Genomic DNA, 20,563 nt, shown 5'->3' on the forward strand with positions numbered 1-20,563 from the left:
GGATGTTGTTGTGATCGGATTGGCCGGGTGTGTGTGTGGGGCGCTGTGATTGGCTGCGGGGTGCTCGAGGAACTATGATTTGTTGCTGGGGGATGTGAGGCGCTGTGATTGGCCGGTGAGTCATTTGGAGGGCAGTGACTGGCTGAGAGGATGGCTGGGCCGTTGTGATTGGCTGCTGAGGTTTACCTGGTTCAGAATGGCGCCGTCACCGGAACTACGTTTCCCAGCATGCAGAGCGGCAGCAGAGACCCTGAGGCCCGCTGTGCGCTGCTGCAGAAGAGACTAATGCTTTTAATCACTGATTTTAATCAATAAGTGATCTGTCTATCGATACATGACACAGTTTATCGTTCAGTCATTAATAATCAACAGACACAGCTACTTTTTGTGAAGAATATTGGACACATTTATTTGTTTTCGTTCTATTGAAACTCTTTTTAACACATTAAATACTGGTGGAACTGACAGGATTATATTCTACTATAACTCTATCTATCTATCTATCTATATTTATATATATATATATATATATATATATATATATATATATATATATATATATATATATATATATTTACATGATAACATCTGACTAATAGCAATAATTAAAACAACATTATGTCATATTAAAACAGATTCTTTCAGTATATCTAGCAGTGGCAGATCTTCCTGGGTGGGGCCCCAGGCAGACAGGGGCAGCTACCCAGAGGGAGAGGGGGTGTGCCCCCCACAAAAATAAATAAATAAAGTAAATAAATAAATTAATATCTTTTTGTCTGTTTTTAATTTTTAAATTAAAAGGCATCAAAGATAAGATCAAAACGATCACAAGAACTAAAGCTACTGGTTGATCTGTATGTTTTTCCTTCACAGACTCCTTTTCTATTATTATTCTGAAAATATATTCTCTTTATTTGTCAAAGTTATCGTCCCTTACAGCAGCTGAGCTACTTTTCATAGAAACAAAAGAAAAAAGAAAGTGTAGATCTTTACAGTAGCTACTGTACATTCCTCCCACCCTACGATCCCAACATCTCCAATACCATCATCATCATCCTCACTGTGACCTCGTCACATGTCCACGTTTGCTCATGGACTTTCCACGTCCACATATGACGTCCAAGGTACCCTGGGTGTGTTGGTTGTTGACGTTCTGGGACGCCGTGTCAACTTCAGCCTGTTACATGCATTGTCTGTTTTCAAAATACACTTCTGTTTTCACAGGAAATGTACAGTTTGATACAGTCTCTTTCAAAATAAAAGCACTATGTCGCTACAACACCACCAACTGATGGTTTTTTTCCTTAAACAACACACACGTGGTTACGTTTAGCCAACACACATACGTAGTTATGTTTAGCCAACACACACACGTGGTTATGTTTAGCCGACACACACACACGTGGTTATGTTTAGCCGACACACACACACGTGGTTATGTTTAGCCGACACACACACACGTGGTTACGTTTAGCTGACACACACACACGTGGTTATGTTTAGCCAACACACACGTGGTTACGTTTAGCCAACACACACACGTAGTTACGTTTAGCCAACACACACACACGTGGTTATGTTTAGCCAACACACACGTGGTTACGTTTAGCCAACACACACACGTGGTTACGTTTAGCCAACACACACACGTGGTTACGTTTAGCCAACACACACACATGGTTACGTTTAGCTGACACACACACACGTGGTTACGTTTAGCCAACACACACACACGTAGTTACGTTTAGCCAACACACACACACGTGGTTACGTTTAGCCGACACACACACACGTGGTTACGTTTAGCCAACACACACACACACGTGGTTACGTTTAGCCAACACACACACGTGGTTACGTTTAGCCAACACACACACATGGTTACGTTTAGCCAACACACACACGTAGTTACGTTTAGCCAACACACACACACGTGGTTATGTTTAGCCAATACACACGTGGTTACGTTTAGCCAACACACACACATGGTTACGTTTAGCTGACACACACACACGTGGTTACGTTTAGCCAACACACACACACGTAGTTACGTTTACCCGACACACACACACGTGGTTATGTTTAGCTGACACACACACGTGGTTACGTTTAGCCGACACACACACGATTACGTTTAGCCGACACACACATGTGGTCACGTTTAGCCGACCCAATGTGTGGGTCATGGTCCAAAAGTGGGTCTCTCGTCCATACTGAACGGACCGCGAGTGACTCAGAATCAGAAATACTTTATTGATCCCTGAGGAGAAATTATGGAAAAGACAAGTTTGTAAAAAAAAACACACTTTATTTTGAAGTACAACAAATTTCCAGCACAGAGCTTTTACTTTGAAGTGTAGTTTCCTGTTATAGAGCGAGTGATTAACGGACAACTACTTAACAGAGACAGAAACCTAACTCAACAACATGTTCAAACACAGTATGATGCTGAAGATATTAATCTGTGGGACCTTGAACTGATGACTGAGGAGAAATCTGGACCAGCTGGGAACCAGTGAGTCAGAGTATTGATGGGTGGTGGAGTGTGTGTGGAGAGTGTAGAGTATGAGAAAATGAAAAGGTTAAAACCATCCAGGGCACAGAACAAAAAAGAAAAAGACAAAATGTTTAAAAATACAAACAGTGTGTTCTTTAATTGTTCTTTATAAGTTAAGTTAAGTTTAAGTTTATTTCCTTTATTAATCACTGAGGGGAAATTCAATGTTTTCACTCTTGCTTGTCAATTACACACAGGTCTGAAAGACACACACATGCACAAACAGGACCTATACATGCACAAAGTGGAGAGATGTCAGAGTGATTTTTGTGGTTGGTGTTGGACGGTGGTGTGTGGCTGAGAGTCACTCATCAGGACATCAACTCACCAGTCTGTAAACTCGCCTTCTGCAGACTTCTGCTAGTTAGCTGCCAGCTGCTAACTAGGTCGATGTTTTCAAATGTAAACATCAGTAAACATGGAGGAAAGATGAAGAAGCACCAGCTGAACTAACATCCTGTTAGCCTCCGTATAGACGCTGGAAAATAACCTGGATGATATCAGGAGCTGCAACATCCTCTGATTCACTGAAACTAAATCCTGCACAGCTCCATCTAACCAGGGGACTTTGTTTCGATCAGCTGATCTGATGGAGCAGAGGATTCTGGGTGAGAAGGAGAGGAGGCGTGGTGTTAATAAGGACAGGTGTGAGCTGCTGTCCTGTTCCTGTTGTGGATCACTCAGTGTGTTTCCAGTCCCAGTGAAGTGGAGCTCCAGTCCCAGATGGACGAGGACATCTAGCTGGCCAACTGGCCTTGTCCCAGTATACAAGCACGGGAGGGGAATCCATTTATTGAGCCAAGTATGTGCGACTCCTCTACGATAGGTGGAGATATGCCCCCTTTCAGCTTGTTAGTACCCGTGGCCCAATTGTTGAAAAACGCGCTAAACTGCCCTCTTGGCTGGTTAAAACATGATAAACTGCCCTCTTAGGTGGTAAAAACATGATAAACTGCCCTCTTAGGTGGTAAAAACATAATAAACTGTCCTCTTAGGTGGTAAAAACATGATAAACTGCCCTCTTAGGTGGTAAAAACATGATAAACTGCCCTCTTAGGTGGTTAAAACATGATAAACTGCCCTCTTAGGTGGTAAAAACATAATAAACTGCCCTCTTAGGTGGTAAAAACATTACTGTTGCAATGACTTTTATGTTGGGCCCTTTTTTGATCTATATTGAGCCAGAACTATATCTCACAGAACCAGTTTGGATTATCTGGTGCTAATATGGTGTTAAATGCACTAGAATACAGGAAATGGCATCTACTTAATTGAAAATGTTCTGGGGGAGGACCCTCAGACCCCACCAGGGATTTATTTCCTTCATACATCCATGTCTCTGTGTTCTTCACAGTCCAACATTGAATCTACACAGTTCTCGTGGATGCTGATCCTAACTACAAACTAACTTGAGTAGTCTGTCTAGTTAGTCTGTTTGAAGGCTATATAATGTGCCATTTCTATAACATATAAACATGTGCCCTCGAAAACACACAGAACTGCCCTCGCCCTCTTCAGTGGCGAGAACGCACTGTATGTGCCCTTTTTTTTCTTTTCGCCCCTGCCCTTCAAAAAGTCTGTGCACGCCACTGCACTGACATGTTTACAGGGGTTTCTATAAATCTGTTTCCTCTGTCGTCATGGAAACGGACTGAGTGCTGTACGAGTACTGTACTGTAAGCAGTGACCATACGATTGTCTTGTTGAAGTTGGAATGTGTGGACAGTGTCGGAGAGTCACTCATGGAGCAACATTTCATCCAGCACATATCCAACCACCAGCTCCATCACCTCTCTGTGTCTGCAGCTGTCCACCAGTAAAATCCAGTTGTGGTTGTTTAGCCAGTGCAGAGCTACAGCTGACCTCTGCGGTCGAGGAGGGCTCACCTTTGGTGAGGAGTTTTTCCTGGAGCTTCAGGTTGTAGTCGGTGTTTCAGAGTAGAGATCTGACGACGTGTTTTTCACAGTTGAAAGAGTTTTAGTCCGACTTCCTGCAGCAGAGTTTCTGTCATCTTTCGTTCTGTAATGTGTGTTTAATGTGCTCAATGTTTGTTTTGAATCAACTAAACTTATCAGCCCTGCTGCCATCTAGTGTTTTGGAAGTGTAACTGCAGAGTGACACAGACACACCACCACACAGGTATAAATGCTCACAGTGGTGTAGGCCTCGTGCATCAGGTTTGCCAGACGAGTATAAATCCCACTTAACACGTTACTGCCCCACTCTGTGTGTGGACAGTTGAATCCAGGTCTGCCCCTGACCAAACTGGGGCCCTAAGTGAAATTTTATTTTATTTTTATTTTCTGTTTTCATCTTATTTAGCTTTATTTCTCCCTCTCCCCTCTCTGGGGAGCGTCCGACCTCCTGGCCCCGCCCATACTCCCGAGGCTCTTTTGGACGACATGTCGACAACTCTTCACCTGCCGGCGCACCCCTCTGATTGGTTAGGTGTCCAGTGCTGTCAATCATTGCAGCGACGCATGTGCGGTCAGATTACAGGTCTCTTCTCTCCTTCCACGAGCTGATTCTACGCGCACCTCACGGTAGCGCATATGCGCATCCATTGCGTCCTTGCGCAAAATGTGGCCCCCCATGGAAGATGAGGCCCTACACACAGCGCGTGTTCTACGTTTAGGGAGGGGCGGCCCTGGTTGAATCATTTCCCGTTATTGATCCAACTGACACAAGATTGATCGTCAGGATGAAAACATAGTATTGATATTTTGGTTTGATCAAGCACCTCGGTCCTGAGGGGGGTGCTGCAGGAAACATCACTCAGGAAACAGCGTCTGATTATCAAGAAGCTTTATTAGAGTGAGTATTATCATCATCATCATCATCATCATCATCATCATCAGTCCTGTTGCTATGGGCCTGTGTGCTGGACTGCAGGAGGCTGTTAACATGCAGCTGAGCCGAGCAGACAGACAGACAGACAGACAGACAGACAGACAGACAGAGGTAGGTCAGACAGAAAGGTGGACAGACTGGGGTCAGAGAGGTAGACAGGTGGACAGGTAGTGAGGTAGGGGACAGACAGAGAGACAGACAGAGAGACAGACAGACAGACAGACAGACAGGTGGGGGACAGGTAGCTATTGTGTTATTTACATACAGGTAGGCAGATGCGATAGAAAGCTTATTGGCTGTCTTCCAGAGGCTCCGCCCCCCTCTCTTCTGTGTCGGCCAATCCCCTTTGAGGAGGGGCGGGCTCTGCAGGCTGAGGGGAGGGGTGTGAGGAGGAAGAGGAGGAGGAGGAAGAAGCAGAGGAGGACAGAGAGAGGGGGAGGTCCGGGGGTTGTTCAGTCTGTAGCCTCCCTCCTCCGTCGGCCTCGCCTCCCATCAGCGCTTCCTCCGCCTGCCCGCCGCCGGCTCCTCCTCCTACTGCTCCTCCTCCACGGGACCCGGCGAACTGCAGGTGAGGCAGCAGGGCGGCAGGGGCCTCCTTCTCCCTCTCCCGCTCCCCCACCGCCTCCCTCTCGCGTCGCTCACTGTACAGCGGGGCCTCCAAGCCGAGGTAGGAGGCGCTGAGCTGCCGCAGGTCCAGCTCGAAGGGGCTGCCACTGGGCTGTACCGCCGCATCTCCTCCCTGACCTCCTCCTCCTGATGCTCCTCCCCTCTTAGCTTTGCGGGGGTGGGAGGAGGCGGGGAGGCTGTCGGGGAGGAGGGACTGGATCTTAGGAAGCCAGCGTTTACGTACTCTCCGGGCGTTGGTGCACATGTCGGCAGCAATGACGTTCATCTCACTCTCCTTAAAGTTAGGAGCGAAGTTCTGACAGTAAACTGAGGAGGAGGAAGAGGAGGCGGAGGAGTGAGAAGAAAAGGAGAGAAACGTCTCAGTATCATCGAACTGCAGTAACAAGATGTAAATCCATGAGTCAGACTGTGTGTGTGTGTGTGTGTGTGTGTGTGTGTGTGTGTGTGTGTCTTACGTTTGACGGTGTTTAACACTCGGTTGTCCAGGGGCTTTCGGCTCGGATCATTGGTGGAGGAGCGGATCCCTGTCCCACAGCTATTGGCCAGAGTGTTTCTATGGATACCATAACAGCCCAATCAGCACCTATACTGAGCTTTAGATTAGACCCCCCCCCCCCCCCCCCCCCGAGACAATGTGACGGAGCAGTTATGTAAAACAGCAGCTGGATGTGAAGGAAGCTGCTGAGTGTCAGAATGTTCTGGAATATCTAACACAGCCTGATGTCACATGATGTCTGATGATGTTTGATGATGTCACAGGGTGTCTGATGATGTCACAGGATGTCTGATGATGTTTGATGATGTCACAGGATGTCTGATGATGTCATAAGATGTCTGATGATGTCACAGGATGTCTGCTGATGCCTCCATCATTCAACATGTTTAGATAACAGCTTGCTGATGAGTCACTGCCCATATCTGTGCTACACAGATCAATCACAATCAGGACCCACTTACAGGTCTCATTAGACCCTTTACACTTCCTGTTTAGGGCGGGAATGTTATGCTGTTATTCCACCTCGTGAAGTGTTACGTATGCGACCCATGCCCGTGTCTTTGGCACGCAAAGTGCCGAAGCACATTCTAATATCTGGACCGCTGGACTGCACCGCACCAGATGGCCCAGCGGAGTGAACATGTGATTAACTTAATGTTTTGTTAATTCATGTAGAAACAGAACGCACTGTTCAGCAGCTGTTAGCAGTTAGCAGCTAACTCAAAGAAGAATAACAGCAACAGAAAATGTCCACAAATTGCGGAGACATTAGCCACTTTTACACTTCCTGGTCAAGTGCGAATATCAAGCTATTGTTCCACGTCACCATTCTGTACGTAAGGTATGATCACAAAGTTGTCTCGCCTCTGAACGGGAACGAAGGTAGCAACAACGCCGAAGCAAACAGCTGACAGGATGGGATAATGGCGGGTGTGATGTTTTGAAAACATGTTACATGTGCAACCCACAACCCACCGCAGGAGATTTAAACAGCAGCTAGCAACAGTTAGCAGCTAACTCAAAGAAGAAAAATAGCAGCTGTTAGCCACTAGAAGCTAACTCAAAGAAGGGAAGTAAATGTCCCTCAGCTGCAGCCCAGCCTCTGCTGGACAGAGACATGATCTGTTTAGAGATCAGTAACAAGGAAAATTTAAGTGTGCGTTCAGGTAGAAAACATTAGTAAGCATCATATCATGTGTGTTTTTAATTTGGTGGAAGGACGACAGAGAACAAAAGAGATATGATGGTTATAGTTTGATTTGACTCTAATGAAACTGACACCAAAGTCTGACTCCTCCAACCCTGTCACTGACATCACCTTTCCTTCACCTTTCCTTACACTGAGTCAGTGGAGCGCCGGACTACAAGAAAAGGCCTCTTTTTCACTGGTTAATGTGTGTCAGGCTACTACAAGCAAAATTAACTTAAACTGACAAACTTAGTTCCTACAAATATGCTGACTGCGCATGGGGACCGTGTACACAGTAACCCAGTGTTGTACATACAAACCTTCTTCTATCCTAATGCGGGGTATTCCAGGGAGTCTAGGTTACTGATATAACCACAGAAGGTTGTATGGTGGAATTAATACTTCCGCGTCGAATTGACACTGTACCTGCATTGTACCCTACGCTGCAGCCTGACGTGCACCTCCCCAGAAATGTAACCACAAATCACAGTGACGCAGACTTCCTGTCTGTCTCTGTAAGCTGAAACCATTTCCCTCAGTGGAAACAAAGCTTTGATTTACTTTAATTTCACAGATAAGAAACAATAAATTGTGAAGACAATAAAGCCTCCACACACTGTGTGTGATTTATCCTGGCTGAAATATGAGTAGAGCAAATCTCTGTTAGCTGCTAGGCTCATTTATACAATGTAAAATGCCATAGGCTTGTGCTAATAATGTTAGCATGTTGTATTTGTTTGGAAAACGTGTCCAGATAAAGACAAGTGTTTGTCTGTGAATGCTGCGAGTTATAGTGAAGCTGATTTGTGTTTGAAACTTTTAGACACTGCTTTTGCATTCAAACATACTCCGCTGCAGCAACTTGTTGTCTTCCAGTGTTTCCCTGGATGTGTCATATTCAGTTTGGATGATTACAATGAAAAACCTGTTTATTCTAATGGTTGAAAAATACTGATGTATATGTGTTGTGGTCTTCCATCCATGTCTTTAATTTAAAGTGGTGTGACATCTGTACAGCGTCTATACACCCTCACTGACATAAACAATATTTAATCAGAAAGTATAAACCTTTCTCTGAGCCTGAACATGAGCTTCACAGGTGTTGGTGCAGCATACTTCATGTGGATGTATAAAGAGACCTGGATAAAGCATTGAAGGCAGGGTCCTGTTCATTCCAGTGAAAGTTGCTTAGTGGCACATGAAGCCAAAATTCTCACTCTATTTCCATGATAAAATTACTGGGATCTTATGCATTATGGGGCCCATAAAGAAGGCACACTGGAGACTTATGACAACCAAGTATGCAGGAGTTGTGAAGCTCAAAAAAACGTATCCACTGATTTATAGACATTTCTTTCATAATATAAGTCAATGGGAAAAAGTTTTATCGAGCCCAGAGACCTCACATGACGGTTTAATTCAATCTTTAGCTGCTACAAGAATTGGCTTCAAAGCCTGGCGCGGTTCCTGGGGGGTTGTTATTTCAGAGCTTTGAAGACGACGAGGCTAACAGTTTCCCTCTGCTCCCAGTCTTTATGCTAAGCTAAGCTAACCATGTCCAGGATGTGTCTCTTTCTAGACTCACAGAGATCGATAAATCAATCAATCAATTTTATTTATAAAGCCCAATATCACAAATCACAATTTGCCTCACAGGGCTTTACAGCATACGACATCCCTCTGTCCTTATGACCCTCACAGCTGATCAGGAAAAACTCACCTGTCGAAGAACGTAGCCAGCAGCCTCCTGAGCAGCACCTTGTGCTTGACTCCGGCACACAGGTGACAGTTCATCAGCTGACCTCGAGTCATGAACACACCTGAACCTGAACACACACACACAAACCCACACACACACACACACACACACACACACACACACACACACTAACGTCAGCTCTTCCAGACAGTTTTGTTTTTAATGACCTTCTTAACAATCCTGTTACCATGGTGACAGACTTGACAGGAAGCTGCGTCTGCATTCACTGTTCATTGTGTAAATTACTCTGCCTCTACACCCAGACAGGTGTTCTGTTGTCTTACCGGCCACCAGCTCCACCTTCTCTCCCGGGTCTCCCTCAGTGTAGAGCGACGGGTGGCAGCGATACCCGATCTGACTGATCAGGCTGGCAGGGAGGGCCATGTTGTCCCGCCCAACGAGCACGCAGGGCCGACGCTCGTTAGCCAATGGGAGGGAGAGCATCTCCATCTTCTCTTGGACTGGTTCAATAAGAAACAGAAAGAGGGGTGTTTAGCATAACCAGGAAGTCTAATGACAAACAAAGTGAACCCGCAAAGTGTTGAAACCATAAAATGTATAAAAGAAGAGGAAGTAGCCAACGTGATGTCACCTATTGTATGTGGACTCTTGTTTCAAAGCTTCGAGTTCCGCATTCTGGCCTTCGCCATCTTGGATACTTGGAGCCAGAGGTGACCATATTTAGATGAGAGGGAGGAGCTGTGGAGGATAGGCATTGCTATGCCTCTATACTGGTTGATAGGTCACAACAGTAGTGACTTGTTGATCACTAGTTAGCCCCGCCTTCAAGCCTTCCCTGGTTTATGGTTTATTTGACTCTAAATGGGACCATAACTTATAAAATAAACATCATGCTGCACTGAAGAGTTGAAACTAGAGACTGAGACCATCCATCCATCCCTTTTCATTAGCTTATCCGAGGTCACGTCTTGGGGACAGCAGGCTGAACAAAGCACCCCACACACCCCTCTCCCAGTGATGCTTTCAAGCAGACCAGAGATATGCAATCCCTCCGGTGTGTTCTGGGTCTTCCTTGGGGCCTCCTACCAGCTGGACATGCCCGGAACACCTCTAACAGGAGGCGCCCAGGGGACATCCTAATCAGATGCCCAGACCACCTGAACTGACCCCTTTCGACGCGAAGGAGCAGCAGCTCTACTCCAAGCTCCCTCCAGTTTTCTGAGCTCCTTGCCTCCTAAAGCTAAGCCCAGACACCCTACAGAGGAAACAGAACCAGTTCAATAACCATAGCTCATGTGGTGGAGGTGTACCATGATGTAACCTACTGTAGGGGTTTCCAGGATGTCCGTAGATGTGTTGGTAGAGTCCAGAGTGGGCGGTGCTCCCATAGTAATCCTCCTCCAGCTCCTCCTCGGTGGCGGGGTGGGAGGGAGGGGAATCAGTGGGAAGGCTGGAGCCTCCCGGACTGGAGCGACCGCCGTTTGCCAGCAGGTAGGACTGCAGGCCCGGGACCAAACCACCACCTGCACCAAGGTAACACAGAGCGCTGTTCCTGGAGGTCTGGAGGTCCCCAGAAACGTCCACTCTGAGGACAGAACAATGACTAGTAAGACCAGGAGGAGACAGATGATGTCCAGTGTTTAGCAGGTTTTCTTTTGATGTAGGAATAATTTATTATACAACAAGAAAGAGTTAAAGCATTTTTTAGCTTTATAATAAGTACTTTATGGAGACCAGACCCAGGACCAGAGTCAGGCAGGGTTCAGATTATATTCAGTCTAAAGGCTGAGGTATAACTTTCAGAACTGAAGTTTCATGCTATTAATCAATCAAACAAGTCATCAAATAAAACAAACACTGCTTCATAACCTGGCCACTAGTGGTGGCTGACGTTAGCAGCCTGTACTCCTACCCTGTCAGTCGGCACTGATAATGGAGAAGTGCTAACAAATGCAACAACTTCACTGCTGGATTTTAGTTAAATTTTCCGTTTGGGAGGTAATGTAGCCCAAGCACTATACCCTACCCCTCTATCCCAACAAGGATCAGGACACCCTAAGCCTCTATCCCAAGAAGAATCAGGACACCCTACCCTTCTATCCTGACAAGGATCAGGACACCCTAAGCCTCAATCCTACAAGAATCAGGACACCCTACGCCTCAATCCCTACAAGAATCAGGACATCCTACCTTTCTATCCCTACAAGGATCAGGACACCCTACGCCTCAATCCCTACACGAATCAGGACACCCTACGCCTCAATCCCTACAAGGATCAGGACACCCTACGCCTCAATCCCTACACGAATCAGGACACCCTACGCCTCAATCCCTACAAGGATCAGGACACCCTACGCCTCAATCCCTACACGAATCAGGACACCTTACGCCTCAATCCCTACAAGGATCAGGACACCCTACGCCTCAATCCCTACAAGAATCAGGACACCCTACCCCTCTGTCTCAGCAAGAATCAGGACACTCTGCCCCTCTACCCCAACAAGAATCGGGACACCCTACCACTCGATCCCAACAAGAATCAGGACATCCTACCCCTCTATCCCAACAAGAATCAGGACACTCTACCCCTCTATCCCAACAAGGATCAGGACACTCTGTCCCTCTATCCCAACAAGAATCAGGACACTACCCATCTATCCCAACAAGAGTCAGGATACTCTACCGCACTATCTCAGCAAAAATCAGGACACCCCGAAACATAAACACACAAAACAAAGGGGTAAGGGCGAAGTCATAGGGAAAGGGTTGCATTTGGATTGGGTAGTTGTCCACAAATGGACACGTGGCATGGGCTTTCAAAACTATAATTTGGGCTTGAAGTCAAGACTCTACCTGAACAGTTGAAGACTGAAGTATAACCAAGTCTATTTGATTGAACTGATCAGAGCTGGTAGAGATTTACATACAGTGAAGAGGGTCTATAAGTAACCTTTGCTTTTTTGAGGGATCACAAAAAAAAGGCCTCATTGCTCATTGTATGATGCTGCTCAGCTCGACTGGACTCACTCTTCTTTGGGTTTCCATTGTCATACGTTGTAGACAGTACCTGGTACGTTTTTTTTTTTTGGCACCACCGTGGTCAAGGATCCTAGCAAGCTGAGCCATTAGGTGAAGTTAAAACACTGCCTTCCACTGATTGTAAGAGAGAATCTTCATTATACAACATGGGACATCCTGCATAAACCCACCACTTTAAAATAGCCTAACTATCGTCAATGGGGACCACAATTTTTCTCATCACTCAACTCAAATTTTAAAAAATGGCAGCCCACGAAACTACACCATGGTCATCTGAAGAAGTACAGATGTTCCTCTATTTGGTTGCTGATGAAAGGATTCAGCAAGTGGCACAACAAAGGTGATTTTGTGGCAGTTTCACGCACGTCGTCATGGCAATCAGCTGAGAATTGTTTGTACACTGACAAGGTGCTATATGCAGTGGACAAAAGGACCTGGTACCAAAAGTGAGTCGAGTCACACCATGCGGTTGAAATGAGGCCTAAAAGATTGGAAACCATTGCTCGAGGACTCCGGGAAGCCCCAAATTAATCAGACAGACCTCATGTGAAATTCATCCTCACCTGGCATCCTCTCCCCCTCCTCCACCTACTGCTCCTGCTGCTCCTCCTGCTGCTCCTCCATTCTCCTCAGCGGGAGGAGTATCGGCTCTCTCTTGTTTGATCCTGCTAACAGCCAGCAGCAGCTCCTCTGGGCTCAGGGATGGCTGGTCTGGACTGGCCTGCTGCAGCTGGGGTGCGCTGTGCTGCTGCTGCTGGACCATCGGGGTGTCGAAGCCCGCAAGCTCGTCCGTTGAGGTTGTCTGTAATTCATCAAGTTAGTTTAAATGAAAAGAGATGCTAATAAAGAGTGCAGACACTTATCTTCAAGATTCATATCACTGTCAATAATAAATCGACCCTTGTCATGAACTGCTTATTAAAGCATTGGCTCCATTTTTGACAGGAAAGGTAAAAAAAATAATTGTGACATCACTGCTTGAGGTGTGGCTAGAGAATGTTCCGACTAATCATCAGCTTCAGCAATGAGCTGCAGTTCCTCTATTGTCCACTATATGTTGCTATTATCACACTCTAAGACTGATTTTAGTTTTCTTTTTTTTTTTGCCCTATCTGAATTGCACAAATTGTAACAACCTGGATTAACTTGGTCTAAATGCAGCTGTGTGGGCATGGCCAAACCCACCTGTGAGTCGCAGCATAGAGGCGAGGAGGAGGACGAAGCCTTCATCATCATCAGCTCCATGCCTCGCTCCACAATGTTCTGGATCTGGAGGTATCCGGCGGTGTACATGAGCACCAGCTGCTCACTGGCGGCCATGCTGAGGCGCCCTGTGTAGCAGAAGGACAGAATCTGCTGGAAACATGTCGGCGTCACAGAGGATGGCAGCTCAAACACTGCCTGGGAAGAGGAGGAAGAGGACGAAGAGTCGGCTGCAGAGCTGAACAGGTCTCTGAAGTAGAGCGAGGAGGCAGCAAGGACGGCCCTGTGCGCCTTGAAGGCCTGACCCTGCACCAGGATGGAGACATCGCAGTAGTGACCCAGCAGCCGCTGCTCATTCAGGCTCCCCAGCACGCTGCTGCCAAAGTCCGGGATCTCCACCTGCAGCAGGCCCTCCGACATGGTGGACGCCGTCGGTCCAGGGGAGGACGGGACAGAAAGTGACGGCTTGGAGGAGACGGTCCTGACCAGCCAGAGTTGGACTGACGGAGGAAGAGGAGGGGGGGGTCGGTTCAGTGAGTTTAAGTGTCAGGGATCCTGCAGATGTTGCCTCCAAAACGTTTCAGATCCATGTTGTGGTGAGAGTAAGTGAGGTCAGAGCTGAGGGAGGAGGGGGTTGTTGAGGTCTGAGGTGTTGAGTCAGTGCAAGACAGGCAGGTTGAGACTGAAGATCATCAGGATGGAGGTCAACTCAGTACACAAACAGCTACAGCAGGAGGAGGGAGGAGGGAAGAGGGAGGAGAGGTTTAGAGGATGCTTTCACACCTTCTCATCTACCTGCAGAACAAACTGAGAAAACAACAATCACACCTGAGACGCTCTGACACCTCTCAGCTTCTCCTCTCTTCCCTCCACCTCTCCTCCTCTTCTCTTTATTTCACTGTGTCAGTTATAAATATTCAAATCTACTTTACAAGACATAGAAAGAAAAATATCTAAAATACAGTTCGACTCAACATGTTTAAGATTTTTGGGTTCGTCTCTGATAGAAAAGATTCTCCTGTCTGTGTCTGTGAATTATAATCTCATAAACTCACACCATCTCTGAGAAGAAAACATGTAATTATCACGTGTGACAGTTTTCAGTCTGACTGCTCATCATTCACCTCAACATTCATCTCTGAACTGAGGAATGAAGCAACTGAACGCAGAGTCACATATAAGATCATCAGTCGCAGTCACCACGACATCACCTCATTATTATTATCTTGTCTGTGATATGTGCATATGTTCTATTTCCTCTTTATTTTTTATCTCATAATGTCCAGTCCAGTAAAACGTCTCACAAAGAGCTCGATAACTACCTCACAAATTGGAAAATGCCCACATTTATGAGTTCATGTGACCATACAAAGACCATCTTTGGCCGAGTTCACCTCAGGCAGCTTCCTGTGTTTTGTAGCAGCAGCTCGATGTTACTGTCAAACATTTTCAGAGCTCTGATGTTTAAAGTTACATTCTTTGAATTATTAATTATCCCTCTGAATGGAGGGATAATGTAGCGTTCATCATTTTCCTGTCAGAATATTTGAGCGGACTCTTTCCCTCCCTCTGCAGCAGCAGTTCCCAACTGGTCCAGATTTCTCCTCAGTCATCAGTTCAAGGTCCACATGGTTAAATACTTAGTGTCATACTTGAGTTTGGCCATGTTGTCAAGCTAGTTTTCTGTCTCTGTCAAGTAGCTGTCTCTTAGTCACTTACTTTACAACAGGAACAGATACTTCAAAATAAAAACTCTGCTGGAAACTCACTGTACTTCAACCTGTTGTGAGTCACTTGCAGTCCATTCAGAATTGACCCGTGACCCAATTTTGGACTGTGCCCCACCAGTTGGGAACCACTGCTCTACATCACCTATCCCGTACATGAATATCATGATCAGAATCGCAGACAAGGGTCAACCTGCTGAGGCCAATGCCCACTGAAAACATGTTTGACTTCCTGTTGACACAATTCTCACTCCAGTAATGCAGGGACTGGATGGCTCATAGCACCCAGTATTCCTGCAGTACCCCCAACAGGACTCCCTGGCGGACGCAATTGTAAGCTTTCTCCAAGTCCACAAAACACATGAAGACTGGATGAACTCCCATGACCCCTCCAGCAGCCCTGCGAGAGTTAAGTGCTGGTCCACGATTCTACAACCAGGAAAGAATCTGGATTGCTCCTCCTGGATCTGAGGTCAAACTATCTGTGGTAGCCTCCTGTCCAGCACCCTGGAATAAACCTTCCTGGAAGGCTGAACATATCCCAGCAATTGGGCCCTCCGGTACCCTTTTTTAAATATGGGACTTGGGGCAGCTGTGGCTCAGGTGGGTTGTTCAGAGGATCAGCGGTTCGATTCCCGGCTCCTCAAGTCTACATTTCAAAGCATCCTTGAGCAACATACTGAACCCTATATTGCTGCTGATGGCTGTTCCATCAGTGTGTGAGTAGGAATGAATAGGAGCCTCGGCTACCAGTGTGTGAATGGGTGAATGTGAGTTGTAGTGTAAAAGCGCTTTGAGTGGCCAGAAGACTAGAAAGGTACTATACAAGTGCAGTCCATTTACTTGGCGTGCCATTCCACAGAACCTGTCCCTGATGTTGGCCAAGACAGCTGAGTAATGAAGAGTGACAGAGTCACTCTAGATCTCCAGGTCCTGTTTACCAGTGAGGAGAAAATGGAGCATGAGGTGGACAGGTGGAGGAGAACCGCATCAGCAGTGAGGCAGATGTTGTACCGGACAATTCTGGTTTGGAGGGAACTGAGCCTAAAGGCAAAGCTTTTAATTTACCAGCTGATTCAACCCTCACCTCTGGTCATGAGCTTTGGAGGGTGACCAAGGGAGTGAGATCGCAGATGAAAGCGGCCAAAATGAGTTTCCTCCATAGGGTGGCTTGGCTTAGGGATGGGGTGAGGAGTTCAGAGGAGGCTCGTCGTCGAGCCACTGCTCCTTCATGTTGAGGTGGTTCAACATCTGATCAGAATCCTCTTGGACACGTCTTGTTGGAGGTTTTCCATCCAGCTGGTAGGAGGCCCTGGGGCAGACCCAGAACAAGCTATATATATAGAATAACTTGTTTCCTAGTCTTGGATGGATGTATGGATGGATGGGTATCATTTTAAAAATTATGACACCAGTACAAACATCCTCAAATTGATACTGATACCAACAGAGTACATTCGATATCCATGATGTGAACGCCCTACTCCCTCTCTGATTGGCTAGTCACTGTTGCCTTCATTGGTTGGTTTGGTAAGGTTTAGACCAGAGGAGTGGGAGGAGATGGAGTAAAAATGTCAGGGTAAACTAATCAGGGGCAGAGTAGGGTGGGTCATGCCGTCGCTCTGTGCCTGCACACATACAGTGACAGGGCTAACTGATAGATCACACGGCTACCGTTACCTAACAGTTATTAAGGGGTTTAACGACAGAGCCGAGCTGTTTCTGTGTTGGAGAGGTTTTTTTGTGACCGTTAAACAGCTCAGTGCTTGATGTTAGCCACTGCTCCTGTGTTAGCTCATGCTAACCAGGCAGATGTTGAACTGAGCATTTGCTGGGAGGACAGTGGCTCTGGAGAAGGCAGCAACAGAAAGTTTCCTGAGCCTGTAGGGAGTCGGGATGGTCCAGGACCAGATGCCTGGCGCAAAACAGACTGAATGCAGGTATCTTTTCACTGGAGAAGTTTTGATACTTATTTGTACAAAGTTATTTCAGTCTACACCTTAACCTCCTGTGACCCTGTGTCCTCATGAGGACATCACATTCTAATACTTCATTCTGTCTAACTCAGACCTGTTGTCCTTGCCTGTGCACACTTTTTGTGCCATCTAGTGGCAGCAAGAACACAATACACTAATCCATGTAAAAACAAGATGGCAGCGGTCTCTGCCAAGTCAGTCTGCAGCCAAACGGACACAGATATGAACAAGGTCCAAAAACTGATCAGATTTAATGGTTGGAACTTGTTTATTTATGATTAATTACATTTATACTTTGATATGGCAACAACTTTGACCAATTTTAGCAACAGTAACAAGTTAAGGACAGTCTTAGCTTGGAGTCTGGAGACAGGAAAATTCATACATTACAAAATGACCAAAAAACAGACTTTTAAATCTGCTGCACTTTGTGTAATTTAGTTTTGGCACCACCGTGTTCAGACACTGAAATAAGCAGTTTTATACTTAATAAAAATAAACCCAATGTCCCCATATGAGGACATTATTTTATATATATAAAAAAACAGCTACTTCCTGATCAAAGATAATGTTTAGCTTTTTACTTATCAGGTTCTATTGATCCCAAACAGCTCAGTGAAATTAAAATATGTACCGAACAAAAGCTCAGGTCTCAGGAGCCCAAAGATCTCGAGTCTCTTTACCTAACCCTAATGGATGGATGGATGGATGGATGAATAATATTTCTTTTTCAACAGAACACTGCAGTGTGTATTTCTATGCAGATGATGACATCCTGTATCGGTCTAGGTTACAGTCTGCTTTAATAAACTTCAGACCTTGTTAACAAATTCAAAGTTTGTTCTAAACTCCAAAAAGACAACACGTATTTCACAAAGTTCTAATGTTCCTGCTCTGATAAAATCTAACAGATACAGGACAGCACCATTAGGACTATTCTTTACTGATTAAGTTAAACAGCAAATTGTCCCACAAAACAAATAATCCCACAGTGATTCTGACAGCTTGATTCCTCATGAGCAAGCAATTAGCAAACAATCCATCTCTGCTGCGATGAACTTGTTAGACTCTCAAAAAAAGAGAGTTAATAAATATCAGCAGGTTCGTCAGTTTGGGCGTCTCTCACATGAACAACCAACCTTACTCTGAAGTCATCAAAACCCAGCGCTTGGTCAGTGACTTCTGGCATCAGGTACTGATGAAAAAAGCTGCCCTTTATGTCGGCACGATATGCAGCCGGTCACTGTTACTGTTTAAAGGCACCAAGCAGTCAGGAGGAAACACACTAAATTAATGGTAACTTTAAGCCTTAATAAAATGTAAGCAGATAAGATATATAAAGTCCAAGAAGGACATGTGGGAGGGGTAGTGCATGGGTCCAACGACCACCAACTTTCACGTGAGTGAGAGGTGTTCACTTCCTGTAAGTCTGTAAAGCCAAACCCTGTTCTTTTTTCCTAAACCCAACCACGTGTGTGTTGTGCTTTTATTTTGAAAGAAACTGTATGCAAACTGTACATTTCCTGTGAAAACAGAAGTGTATTTTGAAAACAGACAATGCATGTAACAGGCTGAAGTTGACACGGCGTCCCAGAACGTCAACAACCAACACACCCAGGGTACCTTGGACGTCATATGTGGACGTGGAAAGTCCATGACCAAACGTGGACATGTGACGAGGTCACAGTGAGGATGATGATAAAACAACAACAGAGCAGCTTTAAAAGTTCCCCAACTCTGAACTGGGACAGCCTGGTTCCCAGTTCCCCCTCCACACTGGGAGGAAGCGTGGGACTGTGTCAGAGTGCGAGGACGCTCCCGTGAAGTCACTGCAGCATTGTTACTGTACATGAGACGACATCAGCGTGACGGCAGCTCATTTACTTCATCATCTACAAACAGATCACGACTGCACACACACACACACACACACACACACACACACACAGAGCTGCACCATCATCATCATCATCATCATCAGAAAACAGAGACTTTGTGCCGGTCAGTCAGACTGATATCCTGGATCAGCCCTGAGCCACAGTACAGTAGAGTCCAGTAGAGTCCAGGTGAGTTCAGTCTGTCTCAGAGTTCAGTTCAGTTCAGTTCAGTGTTATTGTTGTTTACAGTGCAGCCGCAGCGAACAGACAGACAGACAGCTCAGAGGGACAGACAGACAGGCAGCTGACAGTGTAAACAGACAGACAGAGAGCAGAGACAGACAGACGGACAGATGAAGAGACACACAGCCGGTTTGAAAAAAGAAAAAGAAACAGTTTCAGAGTGGACAGACAGACAGACAGACAGTTTAGAGGAGGACAGACATGAGACAGGCAGACAGACAGGTACACAGAGACACTCTTCACCTCCTCTCTGCTCCTCTTCCTCCTCAGCTTCTCCTCCATGCAGCAGGCAGGACGGCTGGCTGGCTGGGAGAGGTTTTCTTCTTCTCCTCCGCTCAGTCAACGCATCGTCTGGTGTGTCACAGGAGGGGGGGAGGGGGTGAGGAGGGGGGAGGTAGAGACACAGCAGACAGCCGAGGAGGAGGAGGAGGAGGAGGAGGGGGAGGAGGAGGAGGAGGAGGGAGGAAGAGGAGGAGTCATCTGAGGACAGCGAGGGAGCTAATGCGGCTAACTGCCCTGCAGAGGACGAGAGAGGGAGAGCATGCATCATCTGCTGCTACAGACACACTGCAAGGTTGAATATTAATACACTCCCTACACATGTGTACACTGTCACACACACACACACACACACACATTCTGATAACACTGTGTGTGTGTGTGCTCAGTGTGTGTAAGTGTGTGTGTGTGAGTGTGTGTGTGTGTGTGGCATGACTTGGCCAAATGCACAGCGCTGCATTGCAGTGCCGAGGCTGAGTTGGCATGCCGAGTACATAGTGTGCATACTGCGACTGTGTGCCAGGCTGCACACACACATACACACACACACACGCGCACGCACACACACACACACACACACACACACACACACACAAAGCAGCAGCTTTTTGCTTCCATCATCACATATAGTTCAGAATAGTTTCAGGACGGAGTGAGACTCTGTCTCTCTGTCTGTACACCAACACACACACACAGAGACACACACACACAGAGAGACACACAGACAGAGAGACAGACAGACAGGTTCGGTGTCTGTATTTAAAGTTCTCCATCCAATAT

At 46.3% G+C, this 20,563-nt stretch overlaps 1 protein-coding gene across 1 annotated transcript; it reads right to left on the reverse strand.

The window, feature by feature from the left end:
- Positions 1–5,345: 5,345 nt before the first annotated feature.
- Positions 5,346–19,886, reverse strand: LOC117252259 (nucleus accumbens-associated protein 2-like). The gene is made up of 8 exons (XM_033619014.2): positions 19,748–19,886; positions 13,664–14,405; positions 13,042–13,280; positions 10,765–11,024; positions 9,763–9,939; positions 9,440–9,545; positions 6,490–6,587; positions 5,346–6,340 (listed from the first exon to the last, which is right to left on the reverse strand). Exons 2-8 carry the CDS (start codon positions 14,099–14,101, stop codon positions 5,697–5,699), a joined length of 1,962 nt encoding a protein of 653 aa, XP_033474905.1. The 5' UTR covers positions 14,102–14,405; positions 19,748–19,886; the 3' UTR covers positions 5,346–5,696.
- Positions 19,887–20,563: the final 677 nt, after the last annotated feature.

Source organism: Epinephelus lanceolatus, chromosome 9 (assembly GCF_041903045.1).
Source record: "Epinephelus lanceolatus isolate andai-2023 chromosome 9, ASM4190304v1, whole genome shotgun sequence".
Lineage (NCBI taxonomy): Eukaryota > Metazoa > Chordata > Actinopteri > Perciformes > Serranidae > Epinephelus > Epinephelus lanceolatus.